General features: G+C 39.9%; 1 protein-coding gene across 4 annotated transcripts; it reads right to left on the minus strand.

The window, feature by feature from the left end:
* Positions 1-283: 283 nt before the first annotated feature.
* Positions 284-22861, minus strand: CBLL1 (Cbl proto-oncogene like 1). 4 transcript variants are annotated; one of them, XM_066341668.1, is made up of 6 exons: positions 22522-22861; positions 16582-16749; positions 11674-11771; positions 10999-11082; positions 8218-8291; positions 284-5678 (listed from the first exon to the last, which is right to left on the minus strand). In XM_066341668.1, the coding sequence occupies exons 1-6, from the start codon at positions 22568-22570 to the stop codon at positions 4640-4642; spliced, it is 1512 nt and encodes a 503-aa protein (XP_066197765.1). In that variant the 5' UTR covers positions 22571-22861; the 3' UTR covers positions 284-4639. The 4 variants fall into 4 exon arrangements, with proteins under 4 accessions (XP_066197765.1, XP_066197767.1, XP_066197764.1 ...); XM_066341670.1 differs by lacking the exon at positions 22522-22861 and adding an exon at positions 21584-21942; XM_066341667.1 differs by having other exon boundaries at positions 285-5678; positions 11674-11774; positions 22522-22854.

The following is a 22861-nucleotide window of genomic DNA, read 5'->3' on the forward strand; positions in this document are numbered from 1 at the left end:
ATAAGAGGAAGGTGTGAGTCTTATGATAGATAGCCTAGGAAGCCTGTGATCTCTGCATTCTGTTACCTCTCTGACCTCCTGCCACTAATCTCAATCATTCCACTTTACTCTGCTCAGTGTTCCTCAAATACGCCAGGTGCAACATGCTCTGGAACTGTCCTCTGGAAAGTTCTGCCCATGTTATCTGCATGGCTCTCACCTACTTACATCGTTGCCCAAATGTCTTTTCAATGAGTTCTACCCAAACCACTCTAATATATAGTTACAACACTGTCAACACCCAATTATCCTGGCTTTTCTATTCCATAGGATTTTATACTTACACAATTTAGTGAGATGTTAGTTGACTCTAGACTTGTGTATCCCAAGTGTAGAATGGTGTTTAGCATATAAATACCTGAATGAATAAATTAATCTTTATATCCCAGAGAGTAGGTGCCCAGTATGTATTTATTAAATATAAATCATAAAATACCACATTTATCATGGGTTACAATGCTCAACCAGAGCCTGGAGCCTATTTATAGATCAGCTCTGTTAACTACATATAATGACTAGGTAGAAAGTTGTAACAGTACTTATCTCAGGGAGGTAAGTGTTCATAGCATCAGTGGTCAAGGGGATCTGTAGCTTTATTTGTAATATTACATTTCCCCCCAAAGCTATATTATCACTCCTGTGACTGAAATGAATAAATTTTAAAACAAAAAACTAGAAGTTTTGAAAGTAACACAGCAAGAGAGAATTTTTCTAACTGAAGGCAGCAAGAGAACAATTTTAAAGGTAGATTAATAAGAAATGGGCTTAAATGCAATATGAAACTTAGTGCCTACTACTTAGAAATGAGATATTCTAAGGTAGTAACTTCAAAATGCTAGATTTTTAAAATATATATGGTTCTGTCCCAAGTGTAAGAGCTAAATCCACGTCCTATCATTGTTCCTTTCAATCCTGTGATTTTCTAATGCCTAAGAAGTCTGTAACATAGGGCAACAGGACAATGAAACTTTAACACTACAATGTTCCTTTAAGAATTCTACCTTGGCCCTGGCCAGTTGGCTCAGTGGTAGTGTCAGCCTGGCGTGTGAATGTCCCAGGTTCGATTCCTGGTCAGGGCACACAGAAGAGCCTATCTGCTTCTCCATTCCTCCCCTGCCTCTCTCCCTGACTCCTGCAGCCATGACTTGAAGCCACTTGGCCCTGGGCACTGAGGATGGCTCCATGGCCTCCACCTCAGGTGCTAAAAAACAGCTCTAGTTGCAATGGAGCAAGGGCCCCAGATGGGCAGTGCTTCGCCCCCTAGTGGGCTTGCTGGGTGGATCCCATTTAGGGTGCATGTGGGAGTCTGTCTCTGCCTTCCCTCCTCTCACTGAATATATATTTTTTAATCTACCTTAACATCTTTTCTCTCGATGGGAAATTAAAAGGACATTTATCAAAACAAAAAAAAGTTTGAAAATCCAAATGTTTTTATTAGTATCACTACTAAGTATTTTAACTAGCTTACCTCCCTCTCCACTTGAAGTTTAGGATATCCAGTATTGCTTTTAGATTGTGTATAAATTGCAACAAGTAAACTCTACTTGGTTTCAAGGCCACCATTTAAGTGATTACAGTTACAAACCAGTGAAAAATACATCCACTTCAGAAAATGTTTGAATGATTATGATTATGTCAAATTTCAATTAATGTCAATATACCAGTTTGATGGCTGATCTAATAAGAAGTTTTTTGTTTTAGATATTTGTGAGGGGTTTTTTTTCCATGTACTTCTAGGATTTTCACAAAATTTTTTTATCAGATAGGGCTACAGGGCTTTCCCAAAAAGATGGGTGAAAAATACTCCCAGTATGTTACAACAAAGTCTAGAGCAGCTCTGTATACTATGTGAGCTTAAATATACGGTCAAATATCTCTTCCATTTATATTGCAGCAGTGTCTAACTAGTATTTACACAATAATTTTGAGGCAGTGGATTTTACAGGGCAAAATGGATATAAGTCATTTCTTTACGGTCTTTGCAACTATTTCCCCAAAATACTAAATAATACTCTTATGTTTAATAAACATGCCACTAAGAAATTTATCGTTCAACTTGCTGGTTTTGATCTCCAAAAGTGAATCTAATTTTACTGCAAAAGTTCTTTCAACAGAAACATGAAAAATTCTGCATTTCCCCAAATGTGTCATCATTAGGTAAAAACTCATTTAGGCAAAATAGTATTTATGCTTGCATTTTATTGTTTTTAAGAATTAAACTGCCACCTCAGTAGTCTTAAGAGCAATATAATGAAACATACATACATTTAATTTAGACTATGTCCATTATAGATTCAAAGGCTTCCCTGAAATAAGGCTGGAATTCACATCTTTTTTCTTTAAGGAAAAAACAATACTAACAGTAATTTTGTTATTCTTCTACTACCCACCCACCCTCATTCAAACAATAACTGAATGAATTCAAGTCTAACACATTTAAAAATTTTGCCTACTACACATTCATCTGATTTGCCTCCCTGCATAATTTGTATTTCTTAAACCTAAATGAAATCATTTTTTAAAAGCCTCAAGAACTCCTAATATGTGGAATTTCATATTTTTTTTTTTGTCCAATGCATAGGCTACGTGGTTTCATAACCACATTCAACTCTAGTTAATTTCAATAAAAATAGAAGAGTTCTTCATAAATGAGAAGCTCAAATGAATTTGGTTATTCTATTACATGAAACCAAGAATGGTATTGGAGTTTCAACAGTGATATTTAACAGCTCCTAAATAGGGGCACAAAAGGAATCAAGTATGCAGCAGTCCAAGGACCTACAGTAATATGACAGGAGCACTCACCAGCTTTCAAGCGACTTCACTCCCATGCTTCTAGGAACAACGTCTCACTAGGAATATTACAGTAACATTGGACTCTCAAATTGATAGGTGTGAAAATTTACTTTTAAAAAAAGTGAATTATTTATGACTGGTTGAGGTTGAAATGGGGATTTATATTATTTCTAACTTCAGCTCTAGGTTCATAGATGACTTTGCATCTGATTATCCAAAATGAGAAACTGTTTTGCCTGTACCTGACAGAATTAAATGGTAAATTCACTATCAGTTCACCCTTTGTCAAAAAGAAATGTTCTAAATTTATATACTACAAACTATTCAATAAATGATATCTGCATACCACACATTTCATGTTTATATTATGCACCATTTTAGGGGGGAGGAAATACCACACAGGGGTTTATTCAAAGGATACATAATAGAATCCTAAGAATAAGGAATTGTACATGAGTTCTGTAGAAACTGAGTGGTCATCTTAGCTGGACTATGTAACAAGCCCCTATAATGCAGAAGCTGACTCTAAAGGCACCTTATAAAGCACTGAGATTCACAATTTAGTCATCACTTTTCTCCAATACAAAATTATCTGGTAGTCTTCATTGCTGATGCCACACCTAAGTACCCAAATTTTAGATTGCTTAACCAATAAAAAGAAAAAAAATCATTTAAGTTTTTAAATTTCAAGTTAGAGAATCCTTACCACACAGAAATGAAACCTGAGCAATGCAAGTTTGTGACTTTAAGAATGTCCTTCATTAATACAGTACTCAATCCCTCCATGGCATTCAATTTGTAATTTAAAACCCGAGAAACAAGACTTAAGCACAGGATCAAACTCTATCATGAAATGAGGAGTTACATAAAGCCTATTCAGCCCTAAATATTGAGTTTAAGACAATGAGCAGAGTAGAACATACTTCATTTAAAGAACACTATTTAAACAATTCTATAAAATAATGTTTCTTAAGACTAGTAAGTGGGGTGAATCATGTGATTCCAACCATTCAGTAACAAGCATCAATGAGTAACAACAGCATCCTCTCAACAGCTTGGAGCCTGTAGTCAATTACTATGGCCGCGTCTTTCCAAATAACTAGTATTGCCTTCAATGTTACAATCATATCTCAGTACTTGGAATGCCGATGTATTCTGGTGCTCCTGAGGCTGCCTAAAAATGAAAAGGCATCCATGTGAAGTGCATTATATACTTAATATACCTCAAAATTTCAGTGCCTAGAGTGTGAAATAATTCTCTACCATTTAACAGTCTGCCTAACAGTAAATTATATTTTTATTTTTAGGATTTTATTGTAACTTTGGGAAAGTAGTGGTAAAACACATGGTTTTAAAAAACAGTATGTGGCTGCACTTAAATTCACATAAAAAATGGCATTTTTACAACCATATTGAAATTTAATCCTTTTACACAGGTTAACAAAATGTATCACAAAAAAAAAAAAAACAACCTAGGTTTAACAAAAGCAATACTTTTGAAAGTGGAACAATAAAAATTTTTTCAGATTTTTACAAATGGATGCCTCTGGGTAAATTTACCACCCCCGGGGATCAGTGTTGTTAAAATATAGCTGGGCTCTACCGAGCCACGTATCTGCACAACAGTATAATACTTGAAATCAATCCTAAAGTGAAGATTTAAAACCATTTTAAGAGACCATGACCTAAGTATTCTATAGGCACCTCATAAGAGGTGTTTTCCTTCCCCAAACAGTCAAAGCTTAATTAAAAGACTGACTATGCATAAGTTTTTTCATCGTATCTTCAGTTCAAAATGCTATCATCATTGGTAATACGGTCTATATCTTGTCTGATCTGGATGATGCGGTCCAGGAAGTGGGGTCTGAGAAGGCGGGCCCTGCATTCGCGGAGGCGGCGGCGGCGGCCCTCTTGGTGCAGGCCATATACCAGGGCTCATCCCCCCCGGCTGTGTAAATGGGGGGCTCAGAGTTCCTTGGTCTTCAGTGAACTGGGGTAAAGAGTTAGGGTTATAATGGTGAGGAGGGGGTGCAGTTACAGGCGGACCACCATGTTGAGGTGGGGGAGGTCCTGGAGGAGGATGATTCATATAAGGTGGCATCTGGGCAATAATATGTCCAGGGGGAGGGGTTATTGGTGGTGGAGCAGAGGTCATTGGTGGAGGTGGAGCTTGGCTATAAACCAAGTGAGGAGTACCTGCAGCCTGGGGAGGATGTGGCATTGGATGGCTTATTGGTGGTGGAGGAGGTGGGGGTGGTGCATAATGTTGCTGTGGAGGCATAATATGATGAGGGTGCGAGACCACTGGCTGCCCCTGATACTCAGGATGATGGTGAGCAGGTGCTGGGGCAGGAGGTGGTGGTTCTCTAGCACCTGAATTTGAGTCATCCTGAATAGGGACAGTTATCAAATTGCTGTGCTTTCTTGTTGAAATACGAAAGGTTTCCTGACTGACTGAACGAGGCGGAGGTGGAGCCATGGACAACTCTGCTGGAGGAGCACGAATATCCTCGTGTGGCTGAGTATAGTGCTCATGTGACACATGTTGCAAAGGAGGTGGTGGCATCAGAATGTGCTGCTTTGGTGGAATATGGCTCATATGGTGCTTGTCTGGTGGCATGATAAAGCGATCAGGGATTTCAGCTGGTGGCGGAGCAATAGGAGGATGAACGGTTTCAAGTGCAGCCCGGGGAGCAGGCTTTCCAGCTCTCATGTGGCGGTGGTTGATATGAGCCTGTAAGTCTCTCTGAGACAGATACGTTCGCTTGCACCCTTGAACAATGCTGCACATGAAGAGAGAGCCTCGTGCACACTGCTCAATTCGCTGTACAGGGTCACTGCAGCTGAATTAGAAGCAGAAAAAGAACTGATTTACTAAAACAGACTGTAAAGAATAATGCACTTTCAAAGATATGCTTATTTTAAAATTTGTTATGGAAAATATTGCAAAAGTTCACAACAGAAATTATACTCTAAGTCACAACAGAAATTATACTCTAAGTGAGCCTTTAATCTTTCCCAATTTGCTCTGTTCACTACTATGCATCAGTATACCTATCAACTTCAGAACTCTTAATACAAGAAAAAACTGGTGTATCAAACAATGTTTTAAGAAAAACCTTATTCTTACCAAGACCTAGAATTTATCTGATTTTCTCAAACAATGCTATGCTTTGCATCCATTTGCAAAAATACAAACCCAGGAAGGGCAAACCAAATGTCACAATCACGGAACTCAAACTTGTCCGATATTTACTAAGCAACAAGCATCTCCTGTGCAAATACTACTAAGTGAAAGACAGGAAGTTGAAGAAGATGCTGCAAGGACTACAGAAACAAGTAAGAACATCCTAATTATCAATTACACAACATAAAATTTAAATTCAAACCATGGCTATCAAGAGTCTCTTAAGAATCTTTCTGGATGGTCAGTCAAATTTGCCACTAAAAAGTATTACACACTCCTGTCTTTCTAAGTTGTAAGCACTAGTTTTAACTCAACATTTTAATGACTCCAGGTCAAAATTATAACTATTCTTCATTCTCTATATTTAATCCACTCTTGCCTTTACTCTTCTGAAATAGTGGAGAAATGACTAAACTAGGAATCAGAGAACTGGGATCTGGTACCAGCTCTATAATCCTGGAGAAGACACTTAAACTGTTTCTTCATCTATAAAAGGGTTAAAACATCTACTCTACCCTACTCAATGTTTTTATATCTACTTCACCCAAGACCAATGGAACAATGAAAATGATAGTATTTAATCACTCAACACTATATATGCATCACTATAAGCTATTATCATTGAGCATGCATGCTGAGTCATTTGACACTCTATTAATTGGCTCTATGTTCTTGAATCTGAGTTGTGGCTGTATTTCCATCCTGCTGTAAGGCTGGTACTAACTGGCTTCCCTTTAGTGGCCATCTGACACACTTCTCCTTTTTTCTTCTTATTCACTGTAAGCTCAGAAGTATCTCCACAGTAACAGGATATGAGGCATTTGCTTTTGGATAATGCTTTAAAGCAGTAGTATATAACATTTACATTAACTTGGGATTGCCATCTCTTCACTTTCTGATCTGGGTCGGTTAATCCAGATAGGCTTATGTTCTAAACAGCTAAGGGCCAACCAGTGAGGTGCTTACTGGAGTTACATTTAATGCCTTGAAAATTAAATTCCATTTCAAATATTAACATTGTTCTAATCTTACAATCAAAGAAAAAAGCTTTTAATGTACTCTACCATAGTGTACATCGAAAATCCTTTATCCCAATGAAGCTAACAAAGTAAGTTTAACATATAGTAATTTAGAGTAAATGTACATCATGTTGGAAAAGTATGCATTAGAGAAAACTATGCAAACAAGCAAACATGCACTTTTAATTTTGTAATTCTTCTGAATTATAATTCTAGAGAAGAAATATTCTTTAAACTCATACCACAGATTTTAAAACTTGTGACTTTAAAGAGCTAGTTTACACCAAGAGAATCAGTTTTTACTACTGGTTTGTCAAAGCAGCACCCTTTTTCCTCTCCATGACGCCAGTCTTCCTATCCCACAAAAGGAAATCACCCCTTACAACTGTCTAGCTTTGGTTTCTTTGCTGTCAACCAAAAGTACAACTCTGGAGATAGCTTCTGACCCAGGCCAGGAGGTATCTAGGACAAAGAAGCTTCTCTCAAAGTTTTCCTCAAGCCTTCTATCAGGGGTTCCCACTGATACAAAAACTCCTAATTTAATCTGAATCCTTCAAGCCCATTCATTCCAGCATAGATCAACATATACCAATACCTCTAGATCTTTATAACTTGTCTGAGTCTATGCCATAATGGTGTTATAAGATATACTCAGGACACAATAGTCAGATTTGAAGATAATAAATAAGAAGCTTATACTTACATATAGTACTTACCATACACTATTTGCCATACATATATATTTATTTAATTCTAATAACACAAGGAGGTAGAAGCTATTAGCTCTCTTCTACAGATGAAGAAACAGTGTGTATCACATAGCCAATAAATGGCAGAACAGGAATTTGACCCAGGAATTCTAATCCCAAAGTCTTTGCTCTCAGTCACTATACAACACTATCTCTCTAGCGGCATCCTATCAAAACAAGAAAACAACTGTTTTTGGCTTACAACAAATCTTGTGATGACAAATATACTTTGCCATTTTGGACACTCTGAAGTGACTGATGACAGCTCAGTATCCTAAAGAGAAGGCAAAGGCCAACTCTGGGCTCACAGAAAAGGGGAGCCATGCCCACACATTTGTACTCTGCTTTACATCACCTCTGACCTTTAACCAAGATTATAAATCTACAGCACAAACTTTATTATTTAAAAATTTACTGATGATCTTACCCTGGACACATCTTATCTCCTTTTTTTTCATGTAAAATAGCACAGTCATAGCAAAAAACATGCTTGCATGGAATCTGTGAACAGAGACATATTACAGTGACACATTATTAGAACAAATTAAAATATTTCCAAAAAAAATAATAGTAAGAACGGTGACCTAGACATAGAAGGCACTGGAGAACTGCTTGTTAAAATGAACATTTATGAAGTACTGATTACGTCAAAGCAATAACCTTTTCAGTCACAAGTCCTTAAGAGGTTATGGTGAACACTTGGATCCTTTCCCCAATAAATGTACACACATTCACTTACACTTTCTGAAGGTATAAACCCTATAAATTGCATCCATGGTTCCTACAGGTTAAAACTCCTGAAAAAGAATACTGTAACCATGTTTTATCTAATGCTGTTCCTCCTGAAACTATTCCAAAGCAGTAAGATAACTATTTCCTACATTTAATAAAGGTTGCATTTTTCCCTGGTAGCTTTATAGTAATAAACTTATAAAATTCTAAAACTAAATCAAGAATCAGAAAAATGATGTTTGGCCATTTTAAAACTCACAGCCCATTACTGTTACTTAGCTATGTTATACTGTAAAGCAATAGTGCATAATCAATGCCCTCTACCATCAGAAATATATTATTGATTCAATTTATTTTTAAAACACTAAAGTAAAAGTACATTTTTAAAAGATTATGTCAAAAATACTATAAAATTACAGTTAGGGTTGTATTTTTTTTTTTTTTTTAAAGTGTAAGTGGGGGTTGTGGTAGGTCTCAAGGATCTCCATCTCTGATTCAACCAGAACAGTTCCACTTTAATAAGCTGGATTTCTTATGGGTTTTGTGGGGTTTTTTTTGTATTTTTCCGAAGCTGGAAACGGGGAGAGACAGTCAGACAGACTCCTGCATGCGCCCGACCAGGATCCACCCAGCACGCCCACCAGGGGCTACGCTCTGCCCACCAGGGGGCGTCGCTCTGCCGCGACCAGAGCCACTCTAGCGCCTGGGGCAGAGGCCAAGGAGCCATCCCCAGCGCCCGGGCCATTTTTGCTCCAATGGAGCCTTGGCTGCGGGAGGGGAAGAGAGAGACAGAGAGGAAGGAGGGGGGGGGGGGGGGGTGGAGAAGCAAATGGGCGCTTCTCCTATGTGCCCTGGCCGGGAATCGAACCCAGGTCCCCCGCACACCAGGCCGACGCTCTACCGCTGAGCCAACCAACCAGGGCCTAGGGTTGTATTTTTCTTAATAATTAATATTCAATTCTCAGGCCCTGGTCTGTTGGCCCAGTGGTAGAGCATTGACATGGCTGTGGAAGTCTCAGGTTCGATTCCCAATCAGAGCATACAGGAGGAACAACCATCTGCTTCTTCACCCCTCCCTCTCCCTACCCTGTTCTTTCTCTCTCTCTTCTCCTCCTGTAGCCAGGGCTTGATTGATTTGAGCACGTTGGCCCCAGCCACTGAGAATGGCTTCATGGAGCCTCAGCCTCAAGAACTAAAAATTGCTCAGTTGCGAGCACTGGCCCCAGATGCGAATCGCTGGGTGGATCCTGGTCAGGGCGCATGTGGGAGTCTATCTTCCCTACTCACACTTCAATTAAAAAAAGGAAAAGCCCTGGCCAGTTGGCTCAGCGGTAGAGCATAGGCCCGGTGTGTGGAAGTCCTGGGTTCAATTCCCGGTCAGGGCACACAGGAGAAGCGCCCATCTGCTTCTCCACCCTTCCCCCTCTCCTTCCTCTCTCTTTCTTCCCCTCCTGCAGCCAAGGCTCCATTGGAGCAAAGTTGGCTCCGGTGCTGAGGACGGCTCCATGGTCTCCGCCTCAGGCGCTAGAATGGCTCTGGTCATGGCAGAGCAAGGCCCCAAATGGGCAGAGCATCACCCCCTGGTGGGCATGCCGGGTGGATCCTGGTCGGGCATATGCGGAAGTCTGTCTGACTGCCTCCTCGCTTCTAACTTCGAAAAAATACAAAAATACAAAAATACAAAGGGGAGGGGAGGGGAGAAAGGAAGGAGGGAGGGAGGGTTGATTCAATTCTCAGAAATAACAATGCTACTAATTCAGTTTTACACTAAAAATTATAGCCTTCAGAGATGAATAACTGGGCCCTGGACAGTTTGCTCAGTGGCTAGAGAATCAGCCTGGCACGCGGGTGTCCTGGGTTCAATCCCCAGTCAGAGCACACATGAGAAGTGACCATCGACTTCTTTTCTTTTCTTTTTTTTTTTTCATCGACTTCTTTTCAATTCCCTCTTCCCCTTCTCTCCTTCTTCCCCTCTCACAGCCAGTGGCTTGACTGGTGCAAGCGTTGGCCTGGGACTCTAAGGATAGTTTGGTAGGTCCGAGCGCGTGAGTCTCAAGCACTAAAAATAGCTTAGCTGATTCAAGCATCGGACCTAGACAGGGGTTGCCAGGTGGATCCCAGTCGCGGAGCATGTGGGAGTTTGTCTCTCCATCTCCCCTCCTCTCAAAACAGGAAAAAAAAAAACAACGAAATGAAAAATTGTATATTAAACAAGGGGGAGGGGAACATTTTTCCTTAATAAACAGAGTATCAAATAGTACAAAGAAATTACTTAGTTTTCAGAAGTTAGTTCACTTAATACTTGACAAGCAATTCAAAAGTTTGTCAAGATCATTACATTAAATGAATATTACCCCAAAATTTCCCTTAACTATTTCACATTTATTTTAAATGTCACAAACTTAGCCATTAACAGTGATAAACCTATCGACTTAAATTTCAGAACAAAAATGTTTACATTTACAAAGACACTTACCATTCGACCATAGATCTTAATAGGCAATCCACATTTGTCACAGAAATGAACTGGTGTATCATCCTTTTCACCCAGGATGTTTATCTGTTGAAATGATACAATTAAAACTTTCTTTTTAAGCATTTCTAAAAATCCTACCTATAATTTATATAATAAATTTACATTTTATAAATGTCATAAAGTAATTAGAAATCAAAATTTCTTGGTATCCTCACATATTCTACACCATTGGCTGAACTACCAGGGTTTTGTTTTTCTCTTTAGTATTAATGGTTTTTTATTTTACTTGACTTTACTAAAACGGTTTCAAATTATTTTTGGAAATGGTGGAACTAAGGCATCAATAAACAAATAAGTTGTGTGTGGTGAAAGACACAGCTATTTCAAAAGTTTATGTCGCCTGACCTGTGGTGGTGCAGTGGATAAAGCGTCAACCTGGAAACGCTGAGGTTGCCGGTTCAAAACCCTGGGCTTGCCTGGTCAAGGCACATATGGGAGTTTATGCTTCCTGCTTCTCCCCCCTTCTCTCTCTCTCTCTCTCTCCTCTCTATAATGAATAAATAAAATCTTTAAAAAAAAAAAAAAGTTTATGTCGCTGCCTATGTATTTGCACTGTTCTAATATAATATTTAAAATATTTTATTGTTCTAATAAATGCTTTTATTTCAGTTATACCTGAAAGTCCCAAAAAAGGTGTCCAGGAAATCTTCGCTGACTTCCAAACAGTTCACCCCCTTTACAGTCATACCGCTCTTCTTCAGTATAATCAAATCCTTCTGAGAAAGAAAGGGTTGTCTATTAACTTTTCACATCTCAAATTTCATTCTGGAAGTACATATACATGGTAAAATAGGCCTGTTCCCTGATGCTCTTCAAAGCTCTATGACCAAGATAATCAAGAATAATTTATCCTGAAATAAGAGGGCTGCGGGTTGAATCCCTGGTCAGGGCACATACATGAAGCACCCAATGAATGCAGAATTAAGTGGAACAACAAATGAATGCTTCCCTTCCACTCCCCTCTGTCTCAATCAATAAATTAAAATAAAAAAATAAAAATAAGCCCTGGCTGGATAGCTTGGTTGGTTGAGTGCCGTGCCAGAGCACAGAGGTTGCTGGTTTGATTCCCCAGTCTGCGCACATAAAGGAGCAGCTCCCTGATCCTGTCACTCACTCTCGCTATTAAAAAAAAAAAGACCAGTTTAAACACCAGCTGGAAATTATCTTGGTGATCAATGTCTTCCAAATCTCTACTTCAAAACTGAAAATATTGCAATAAGGAGACCATAGTAACAACACAAAGAGGCCAGATCTAGAAACAGACCTCAGATCTCTCCACTACCATTCTAGTACTCTTATTACTGGTTCAACTATTTCTAGTATAAAACTTTACTAATTACCATCATCATGCTTATTATACAAGCTTTTAAGATAGATCATTTAATCTATCTACAAAAGTAGTACCATTCAGCAAGAGGCTAAGGAATATAACGAAAAATAAAAAAAATTCTTCAGGTATTCTTGTTATGACTTAATAAATTAGATATCTTCTTCTTCAGACTTAAACCGAGCCTGGTTTTAGAAATAACAGCATATTGATACTTTATCCCTCCGATTAAAACCACTCCCTGATTAATTATCCAAACTGAAGAAGCTACATCATATCTTCTTACAAGTATCCTCTCCTATACTGCATATATTAGGATCAGCATACTTAAAAAATATGAAGATTAAATGAGCTCGCTTTCTTTGAACTAATGAAAAGGGTGATGGTAATCTTGTCATTCCATACAAAACAAAATGAAAACTAATGACCAGTCTGATTAGGATTCTAAAGAATCCAATGTACTAAAGTAAAGCTGAGAAGACAAATCTATCCCTCCAAAGTGCCAGGCTTCTCACTACTTTTTTGGCCCTAAAACTAGTAAACAGAGTAGTGAAGCACACAAGTTTTAACTTTATCCACATGACTAAATTACAGCACCTGTGTACAAACACAGAAACACAAACTGGAATGAGACGGACAGATGGAGAGACAAACACAGACACACACACAAACACACACAGTGATACAAGAATTTTTTTAAAGCTGATATATATACTCCAGTATACTGCTATGTAATTATCTCCAATCAAATGTAGAGTTCAAAGAGTGTTCTATCTGAGTGACTATAGGCTCTTATATAACCTAATTATACCTTATAAAGGCCAGTGTCATCTAAAACTCAAAATAAGGCCCTGGCTGGCTGGCTCGCTCAGAGGATAGAGCATTGGCCCAGTGCATGGACATCCCAGGTTTGATTCTCAGTCAGGGCACAAGGGAGAAGTGACCATATGCTTCTCTCCCTCTCCCTCAGCCAGGGGCTCAATAGGTTTGAGGACTGGTCCCAGGTGCTGAGAATAGTATGGTTAGTCCTAGCCTGTCAGCATCAGCTGCTAAAAATAGCTCAATTGATTTGAACATCAGCCCCAGACAGTGGTTGCTGGGAAGATGCTGGTTGGGGCACATGCAGGAATCTGTACCACCATCTCTCCCCTTCTCTCAAATAAATAAATAAATAAATCTCAAAATAAAAAAATCTATTTTTCTTATTTATCTAAAACTCAAAAAATTATTGAGTAGAACAAGTGCCAAGGAAATTAGGAGTGCATTATCATTTTTCAGAGTAGTTCAACCTGCACTGCCATCTATAACTAAACCATACATATATTTGGATACATACCAGCTCAAAACACCATTATTCTGAACAATAGCTAGGAATAAAAACCAATCAGTAATTTTTATACCAAATAGGTGAATCTAATATATCCAAAAATTATCTTCAGCCTCAGTTTGCTCTATTAAGAGAGAGACTGGAAAGGGATGTAGGCTTGAGGCAGAAGGAATAACTGAGAGGTAAACAGTGATAGGAGGATTTTAGCTCTTCTGCACTGTTTGGGTTATTACTAGACATAAACATTACTGTGTAGTTTTAAAAAGTTACTTAAAAAACAATAAGGTCAAAGGGGGAGACCCGAGTGACTGATAGTGTAATAGCAACCCTAAATTGCTACCACTATGATTTACCATATTTGACTTTAAATACTTGTTCTGATGGGGAGAGATACCCTATAATAAAGGGAACAATAATATAAGGTATAACTGAAACCATTTGATTCTAAAAAAGGAAATATGGACAGGTTATTAGGAAAGAATAGAAAATCTAGAAATAGATACAAATACTTGTAGAACTTTAATATATGATAATGGTGGGATTCCCATTCAACAAGGGAAAGATAGATTATTCAATGGTTGGGAGAAGTAGCTAGCTGTTTTACAGAAAAAAATAAAGCCAAACTCCACTTTTTTTCTTAAATAGCAGAATCCATGATGCTCCAAAGCAAGGGTCAGCAAACTCTGTAAAATACCAGATAAGTAAATACTTACTTACACAATTACTCAACTATGCCACTAGAGTGTGAAAGCAGCCATACAATACGTGAAGGGGTGGGCATAGCTATGTTCCAGTAAAACTTTATCTGGCTCACAGGGCATAGTTTGCTGACACTGTAAAAAGGTAAGATGGGAAAACTGTTTTATACTCACAGAATATGAGACAGGCCTTTCTAAAAATGTCATAAAACCTAGAAGTCATGACAGAAAAGACTAGATATCTGCTACCCAGAATCTTTGAACTTCTCTACAACAAAAATTTTATATATAAAATTCAAGACATGTAATGTAAACAAAGTATGACAAAGAGCTAATTTTATTAATTTTAAAAGAACTCATAAAAATCAAGACGACGACAACTAAACAGAAAAAAAAGAAAATGAGAAAAGAATATAAACCGATAGAGCCCAGACAAAAGAAACAACCAATAATGTGAAAAGATATGTAACCCCACTCAGAATTAAAGAAATGTTTTATCAAAACAAAAATTGTGAGCCTGGCCAGGCGGTGGCGCAGTGGGTAGAGCGTCGGACTGGGATGCGGAAGGACCCAGGTTCGAGGCCCCAAGGTCGCCAGCTTGAGCGCGGGCTCATCTGGCTTGAGCAAAAAGCTCACCAGCTTGGACCCAAGATCGCTGGCTCGAGCAAGGGGTTAGTCAGTCTGCTGAAGGCCCGCGGTCAAGGCACATATGAGAAAGCAATCAATGAACAACTAAGGTGTCGCAACGAAAACTGATAATTGATGCTTCTCATCTCTCTCCGTTCCTGTCTGTCTGTCCTTGCCTATCCCTCTCTCTGATTCTCTCTCTGTCTCTGTAAAAAAAAAAAAAATTGTGAAAGGTTAGTAGTATGTACCAATATTGGTGTGTGGGAGTATAAACTGATGTACTGTTTTTGAAGAGCCATTTGACAATATCTGTCAAATTCTAAAATGCACAGTATCCAAAAAGTTCTAAAATGCAAAGTTTAAATTCTACCAAGTATACATACTAAAGTATATGTACAAGGATATTTACTGCAATATTGTTTTTAACAGCTAAAAATTAGATAAACTGTTAAATAAGTTATGGTACAGCCATAAATGATATACACAGCCTGACCGGTGGTGGTGCAATGGACAAAACACTGACCCAGAACCCTGAGGTCACTCGCTCTAAGCACACAATCTCAAAGTTCACCAGCATAAGCCCAAAAGGTCACTGGCATGAAAAGCCCAAGGTTGCTAGCCTGAACAAGGGGACACTGGAATGGTCCTGATCAAGGTACATACGAGAAGCTAAACGTACATCTAAAGCGAAAGCAGCCTGACCTGTAGTGGCGCAGTGGATAAAGCATCGACCTGGAAATGCTGAGGTCGCCGGTTCAAAACCCTGGGCTTGCCTGGTCAAGGCACATATGGGAGTTGATGCTTCCTGCTCCTCCCCCATTCTCTCCCCCCCCCCCTTTCTAAAATGAATAAATAAAAAAAATTAAAAAATTTAAAAAATAAAGCGAAAGCAACTGAGTTGATGCTTCTCACTCTCCCTTGCTGTCTTTCTCTTACTCTCTCCCTCTCTTAAAAATAAATAAAATAAATAATAATTTTTAGAAAATGAAATACCTAAGCCTATTTTCTTAAATGATGTACGTATATCTGTATGAACTGACAAGGCAAAACCTCAAATGCATCTTACATGAAAAAAAAGGCAGTTAGACCTGAAAAAATAACTATTAAAAAGTCACAACAGATCATTTTGGGGAGAAGAGTTGTGGGGGACAGAGGGACACTAATATGCTTTCTGCAATATTGTTTAGATTTTTATAAACAATAAACAGTTTTACTTCTTTTGTAAAAGAAACTGAACCAAAATACAGGGTGGAGCAAAAATTGGTTTACAGTTGTAAGTATGCAAAACAGAATTTACAGTGTATTTTTGTATTATTAATTACTGTATTATTTTCCAGAAGAACTGTAGACTTACTTTACCACCACCCTGTATGTATAAATGGACAGAAAAGTATAACATGCCCCAATGAGACATCAGTAAGACTGAAGAATGAGGAGTGTACAAGTTTTAAAAGGTACCTATAAGCAAATAACATCACATGGATTACTTGGTGAAATCAGATACAACAAAAAGACCTCTGGACCTGTTAGTTTAAACAAATTACCTTCATCACCAGGTGGAGCCTTGGTAGGCATTCTGTTTATAGTCCTTGGAGTACGAGGTACAGTTTTGGCTTTGTTCCCTTGTTTGGAGATGAGCTTTATAGGAATTCTTCTTCGAACATCAAGACCACCCAATGATCCAGAACTATTAGTGCCTTGTAAGTCATTGTCTATTTTAGGGGAAAAAAATAAGTTGTAATTTCTTTTAGTTTTTCTTTTTGAAGATTATTCTGCCACAGTTATTAAAGCAACATACTCAACATTATCAAGGGCTGAATATCTGGGTTCTGATTTTAAATACTATGTTATATAAGTTTAAGTGCTAATTTTCTCTAATTTGGAAAAACCCTTTAAGAAATGCTTTTGAGACATGGAACCTTTCAAAAAGTTGACAAGTTATAGAACTCTCTCTAAAAAAGTAGACAACAAAATTATTCGTATAATTCCAGAGGAATTTATGGAAACATAAAACCCCTCATGAGACCAAGATAAAGACTTCTGTCTTAAAATGACTAAAAGAGATATTTTAAAATAAAAAGAGCAAGAGGGAGAAGAAGAAAAAGAAAGTAAACTACCCCTATCTCCACCAAACATGCATTCAATAAATTTAGTAACTAAAACTACATCAGAGCAATCACTAAAATTGAAAACACAAAACTAACACTGACAATGGTAAAATTAAATAACACATCAATTGAAGTTTGGTTCAAGGAAAAAAAATATTCCTTTAATTATAAAACAGTTTTTCTAAGAGCAATTGGAAATATAGTAAAAATTATAGCACCATTTAGTAGAAGCACACAATAACATATCTGTGCCATAACATTTCTAGATGTACACAACTGTTACTCTTAGCACTGTAATGGAAATTAGTTTAGAAAGATACAAGGTTTCTGTACTTCAACTAGGTCTAAACAACTGACACTTTCTAAGTTCCTGCTTGCTATTAACTATGAAATAACTCTTATCCCGTAAGTAACAGGGGCACTATTTCATAGAACTGACTCCATTGGAAGCTTAAAAGTCACCTTTTCTCAAAATATTACAACACAGAAAATATTCACCTTTACCTACCAAAGACAGAAAGGGAAATGCCATGAGTAGGAAATACAAATAAAATAATTCTCTAAAACAGTAATGCTTTAAACACGGCTCGTCATTGAAGCTGTATGACTGCCATTGTAGGCAATAATACAATCGAGACTGATAGCCAAGCAGTCCACATTAATAAAGCCAAATTTGGAAATAGTAACTAATGACCTCCAAAGACATACTAAATTCACAATGATTTGCACTCCTTCTGAACAGTATATATATGAACAAAATTCAAAACGGGACCTTAATAATTAATTAAAATATCTTTCAGTCTACTTTCTATTACTTTTATACTAGTTAATCCTCAAAATAAAATTCATGAAAAAGGAATTATACGAACTAAAATCTTGAGTTCTGATAAACCCAACTTGATGAACTTTCAACACTTCACTAAATGTATTAACAAGTTAAATAATGCATTTCATCTTCTTTCACTCTAGTTGCCTATTTAAAAATAACTACCTACAAGCAATGTAATAGCCAAAAAATAGATACAACAGAACGAATCTTTTTTTTTTTTTTTGCTCAAAGGTATTCCTGATTTTCAAATAACTAAAAAAGTAAGTTGTTGCAGACAGAGGATTAACAGAACACCACCACCCTTCAGAACTCTTAATGATGTTACCTTGGTGAATGATCAAAACACCAACTTTCCAATACTAGAGTAGAGGCCTTTTCCCATCTCCCTAAGCACTTGAAGTCACTAGAGTTGCTTGCTTAGCCTACTTCGACTTTCAAGAGCCTGCTGTCCCTTAATACTTTGCTGCCAGCTTCATTCTGGGTCTAGCTTGGGTATTTGGTTTATTAGGAATCAGAATATACAGCACAATTTCCCTTTGAACATGCCAACTAAAAAACATAACGCACGTTAACACCAAGTCTTTGGATATCACAAAGAAAGAACTAAGGATATAACTGGCCAGTTAAGGCGAATCCACTTTAAAAAAGGAAAAACACTTCTATAGTCTATCATTTTCTAAAGGTGTATTTACAATTTTATCTTGAATTAAAGGAACCAAGAAATATTTTATTTTCTAAAATTTAGGTTACAGTTACAACTAGGTGCTAATTCTTAGAATGAGCCAAGAATAAATCAAATGTTAACTATGTAGAAGTTTCTTGGAATAATTTTTCCAGCAAAATTCTATTCGAACACCACCAAATAGCCTTCATTATACAATATGTTTGACTTTTTCAGCATGATCACAAAATCAGTACTTTTGCATAATTTTGCATCAATTTCCAAGAGCATCTCTTAACCCTTTGATATTAAAATCATTCTTTTGAGATGCCTATCATGGCCTAATGTCTCCAATTAACTGGCTAACTGGCATTTCCTCACTTGCCAATTATTTTATTTATAATTCAAATAGCTTGTGAATTTCATGAGAACCTGAGTCTTTTGTATGGTTTGAAACATCAAGGATGCATTAGCTAAAAAAAATAGAAAACAAGCTAGTGTTAAGCAGCAGCAGGGATTTCTGAGCAAAAATTAATTTTTAAGTGGTCAGCTCATTAGTGAATATTTTGTTAGGATGACTCTCACTTTCTTAGGCAACCTTCTAAATTTAAAATTAGGATACTAAATACACATTTACCCGTATTCCAATTTCCTAACATAACATTCTCTAAACTGTGAATGAGGCTTGAGTTCCATCTCCAGTAATATACTCAAATGAGAAATATTTTGCTAATGTATGATGTTTGCTACTCAAACATCAAGATCCTAGAATTTCAGTTCTATAGTATTTCTAGACTAGTACTGGAGTTCCTCCTCTGTATTCCCTTTCCTTAAGTAATCTTGTCCAGCCTCATGCATTAAAACATCAACTATGCAGTACCAGGTCCCAAATATGTTTTTTTCAGCTCAAATCTTTCCTCTGATCACTACCTAACATTTCCCTTTGCATGACTCAATATATATTTCATACTTAACAGTCCAAAATCTTGTTCCCAAATTCCCATGAATCACCTCTACCCTTTTAAAACGTTTTCCTCCCTTCGCCCTGGCCGGTTGGCTCAGTGGTAGAGCGTCCGCCTGGCGTGCAGGAGTCCCGGGTTCAATTCCCGGCCAGGGCACACAGGAGAAGCGCCCATCTGCTTCTCCACCCCTCACCCTCTCCTTCCTCTCTGTCTCTCTCTTCCCCTCCCGCAGCCGAGGCTCCACTGGAGCAAAGTTGGCCCAGGCGCTGAGGATGGCTCTGTAGCCTCTGATTGCCGCAGAGCGACACTCCAGATGGGCAGAACATCGCCCCCTGGTGGGCATGGATCCCGGTAGGGCGCATGCGGGAGTCTGTCTGACTGCCTCCCCGGTTCCAGCTTCGGGGGGGGAAAAAAAAAGTTTTCCTCCCTTCAATTACCTCAATTGTCTATTTTCTATTATTCTTGCCTCCCTCTCTTAAACCACTCATCATAGAAGAGTGGGCAAAAAGAGACCTACAACTGTTGAGTACTCAAAAGTTCATTCTTGTATTACTAATTGTATTATTTTCCATAAGAAAAACTGTAAACCGACTTTTACCTCACCCTGTATTTTTAAAAGAGATGTTCCTCCTCTACTTCTGTTCAAAGGCTCCATATCGCAATTAAAACAAAATCCAAATCTTTGCCATGGCCTTCAAAGTCTTGCACAAACTGACTCCTGCCCTCCTTCCCAATCTCACCTGAGAGCTCTATCCCTCTTGCTAATATAACTAAGCTCCAGCAAACTGGTCTTCTCCATTTTTTCCTATTGTGTTTGTACTTGCTTTCCTCCTGATTTATTCCATGGCTGGCTTCTTCTCAACCATCAGATCTCAAATTTAAATGTAACCTTTCCAGAAAGAACTTCCCAGACCACCATCTCTGAAGCACCCTCCAATTAGTCTTTACAACAGCATCCATTTACTGTCTTCACAGAACTTATCATGCATGATCTGTAAACATTCGGGAATTTTTTAAATTCTATTGTATCTTCCCCAATAGAATGTAACCTCCATGACAGCAGTAAGGCAGTCGGTCTTGTTTCCCATTCCATTTCCAGCCCTACAAGTATGTTTTATATGTCTACACAATATATATAAAAACACACTGAGGACATTCCAACCAAAACTTAATACAGGGAAAAGCCTTTTTCTTCTACTTGTGATATGATTGACATAACTGTATGGAGCACTAACTTAACTCATTCAATGTCCAAAACCATAAGGAAGCAAAAGCCAAAAGAGCACATAACGAAGAGTGGAACCATTCTCCTTTGGAGGAAATTTTTAAGTACTGTACCTCGATTTTAAACTCCCTTTGTAAATGTCCCCAAATGATGAGTAAGGATCACAGGGAAAGAACGCGGGGCATGCTTTGGGTTTAGATGGGAAAGCAGCTCCGGGTATCGTTCCGAAAACCACATCTGATTCATTTCTCCCACTTCTATAAGGGCCGGAGACAATAACGACAAGCGGTGACTGCAGCTGCACCCGCCCAAAGCCGACTAAGACAGCAGGAAGTCTCCAACCCACTCTCGCGCACCGACTCCCGTCGTAACGAGGATTCCCCGACGCCGAGATCGCGATCTACCAGCCAGTCCCATAACGCTGGGCAGAGTACCCGGGATGAGTTTTTGAAAAGACCCAGCGCCCTCTCCTCCCCACAAGGCCCGCGCCGCCCGCCGCTGGGGCTCGGGCTCGGAGCTCCGCAGAACGAGAGAAGCAGCGGCTACTGTAGACACGGAGGCTGTGGGTACCACACCGGAGAGTAGGCCGGGAAGCAGCAGGCGCTTGCCGGGCACCGGGAGGGGTCTGTGAGATTTCTTTCTCACCGCCACACCCCAGTGCTGTAGGTTGAGCACAACCTCTCTATGCCCGCTAAGCGACCCGTCCCAGGCCAGCCAAGGGGGCATGGTACCGGGACCCCCCACTGCCTCCGCCTCCTTACCAGTGTGATCCATGATTCGGCTCGCAGAGCACAGTGGGAGCGGAAGTCAACTGCGCCGGAGTCGCAGGGAGCGCGTGCGCGCTACCTTCCGGAGCCTGGGAGGCGGAAGTGCGCCCAGGTTGCCCCAGCTTTGGCCTGCAAGGGCCTTCGTCTCTCACGTACACTACCCTACTCCGGTGAGGGAGTCGGGCATAGCTCGGGCCGAGAGAGAAAGAGCGAGTGTGCGAAGAGCTTGGGTATCGAGGTTCCTACGGCTTCTCCTCACGTGCTTCAAGAAAGAGTAGCCTTTAACTGTAGAAAGGAGACCGACGGGAAGGGGGAAAGCGGTAGTAACCGGTGTAATAAACTCCCGGCAGGTGAGGCGGTGACCCGCCCCCGCGGCGCGTGGCCTTCTGGGACTTGTAGTACGCCGGAGCCCTCGAGCCGGTCAGGCCCACTGCGCAGGCTCGGCGGTTTGGCTGGCCCCACCCCGCGGGCGGAGTAACGGTTTGGAGTCCCCCGGGTCTGCGAGCTACTGTCTCCTCCCCGAGGTCTGGGGAAAGTGTAAACACTCGCGCTCCAGCGGGCGTCCTCCTGCGGGAGGTTTGCCCGGGGGATGGCTGAGCTGAGTGAAGCGCCCAGCTAGAGAGAAAGGCTCTATGCGTCAACTCACTGTCGCTTTGTCGTGACGAGCTGCACAGACCCACGCACAGCAGACTTGGGTTCCCACCTCCAAGTCTAACTGCGGCAACACATGTACAATGCTTGACCAGCGTCCACTGCCCGGCGGGCCGCTCGTGACTGTGCCCGTGCCGCGGGGCAGCCAGAGCGCGGCCCGGAGGACGCGTGGGTCGGACGCGGGCGTGGCGTGGCGCAGCGGGCGCTCGGGGAGGGCGGGAGGCAGAGGTTACAGAGGAAAGGCCTGGGATGAGGAAGGGAGTTACCGTAACTGACAGTACCTAGTTCCAGCTCTCGGTCCCGGAGGTTTGTGGGTGCTGCCGCTTGCATCTTCCTCTGCCAGAACAAAGGCGAAGGCCGGGGCTCCTGGGGACCCTCGGTGCAGCCTCCGCCCCGCCGACCCGCCGAGCCCGCGGTCGCTCAGCCCTTCACACCTGATGCCCTCGGACGAGTCGAGGAGCACAATTACCGGGAAACAAACTGGGGAGTCGAGGGATTTGGGTTCTATTCTTGTCTTCCCTTGGTGACGACATCGTTACCGGGTTATGCACGCTTTCAGTGCCAGAGTTCCTAGATCAATAAGAGCTTATATTGACCTCTTTACAGAAATATTTTCGTGGT

Source organism: Saccopteryx leptura, chromosome 6 (genome assembly GCF_036850995.1).
Source record: "Saccopteryx leptura isolate mSacLep1 chromosome 6, mSacLep1_pri_phased_curated, whole genome shotgun sequence".
Lineage (NCBI taxonomy): Eukaryota > Metazoa > Chordata > Mammalia > Chiroptera > Emballonuridae > Saccopteryx > Saccopteryx leptura.

What these genes read in the sequence shown, in the direction of transcription:
- CBLL1 (XM_066341667.1), bottom strand. Translation starts at nt 22,570, where the DNA reads ATGCAAGCGGCAGCACCCACAAACCTCCGGGACCGAGAGCTGGAACTA. An exon ending in GGACCGAGAGCTGGAACTAG is followed by an intron (nt 16,750 to 22,521) that starts GTACTGTCAGTT and finishes CCCCTAAAATAG; the next exon opens with ACAATGACTTACAAGGCACT. An exon ending in TTAAGATCTATGGTCGAATG is followed by an intron (nt 8,292 to 10,998) that starts GTAAGTGTCTTT and finishes CTCTGTTCACAG; the next exon opens with ATTCCATGCAAGCATGTTTT.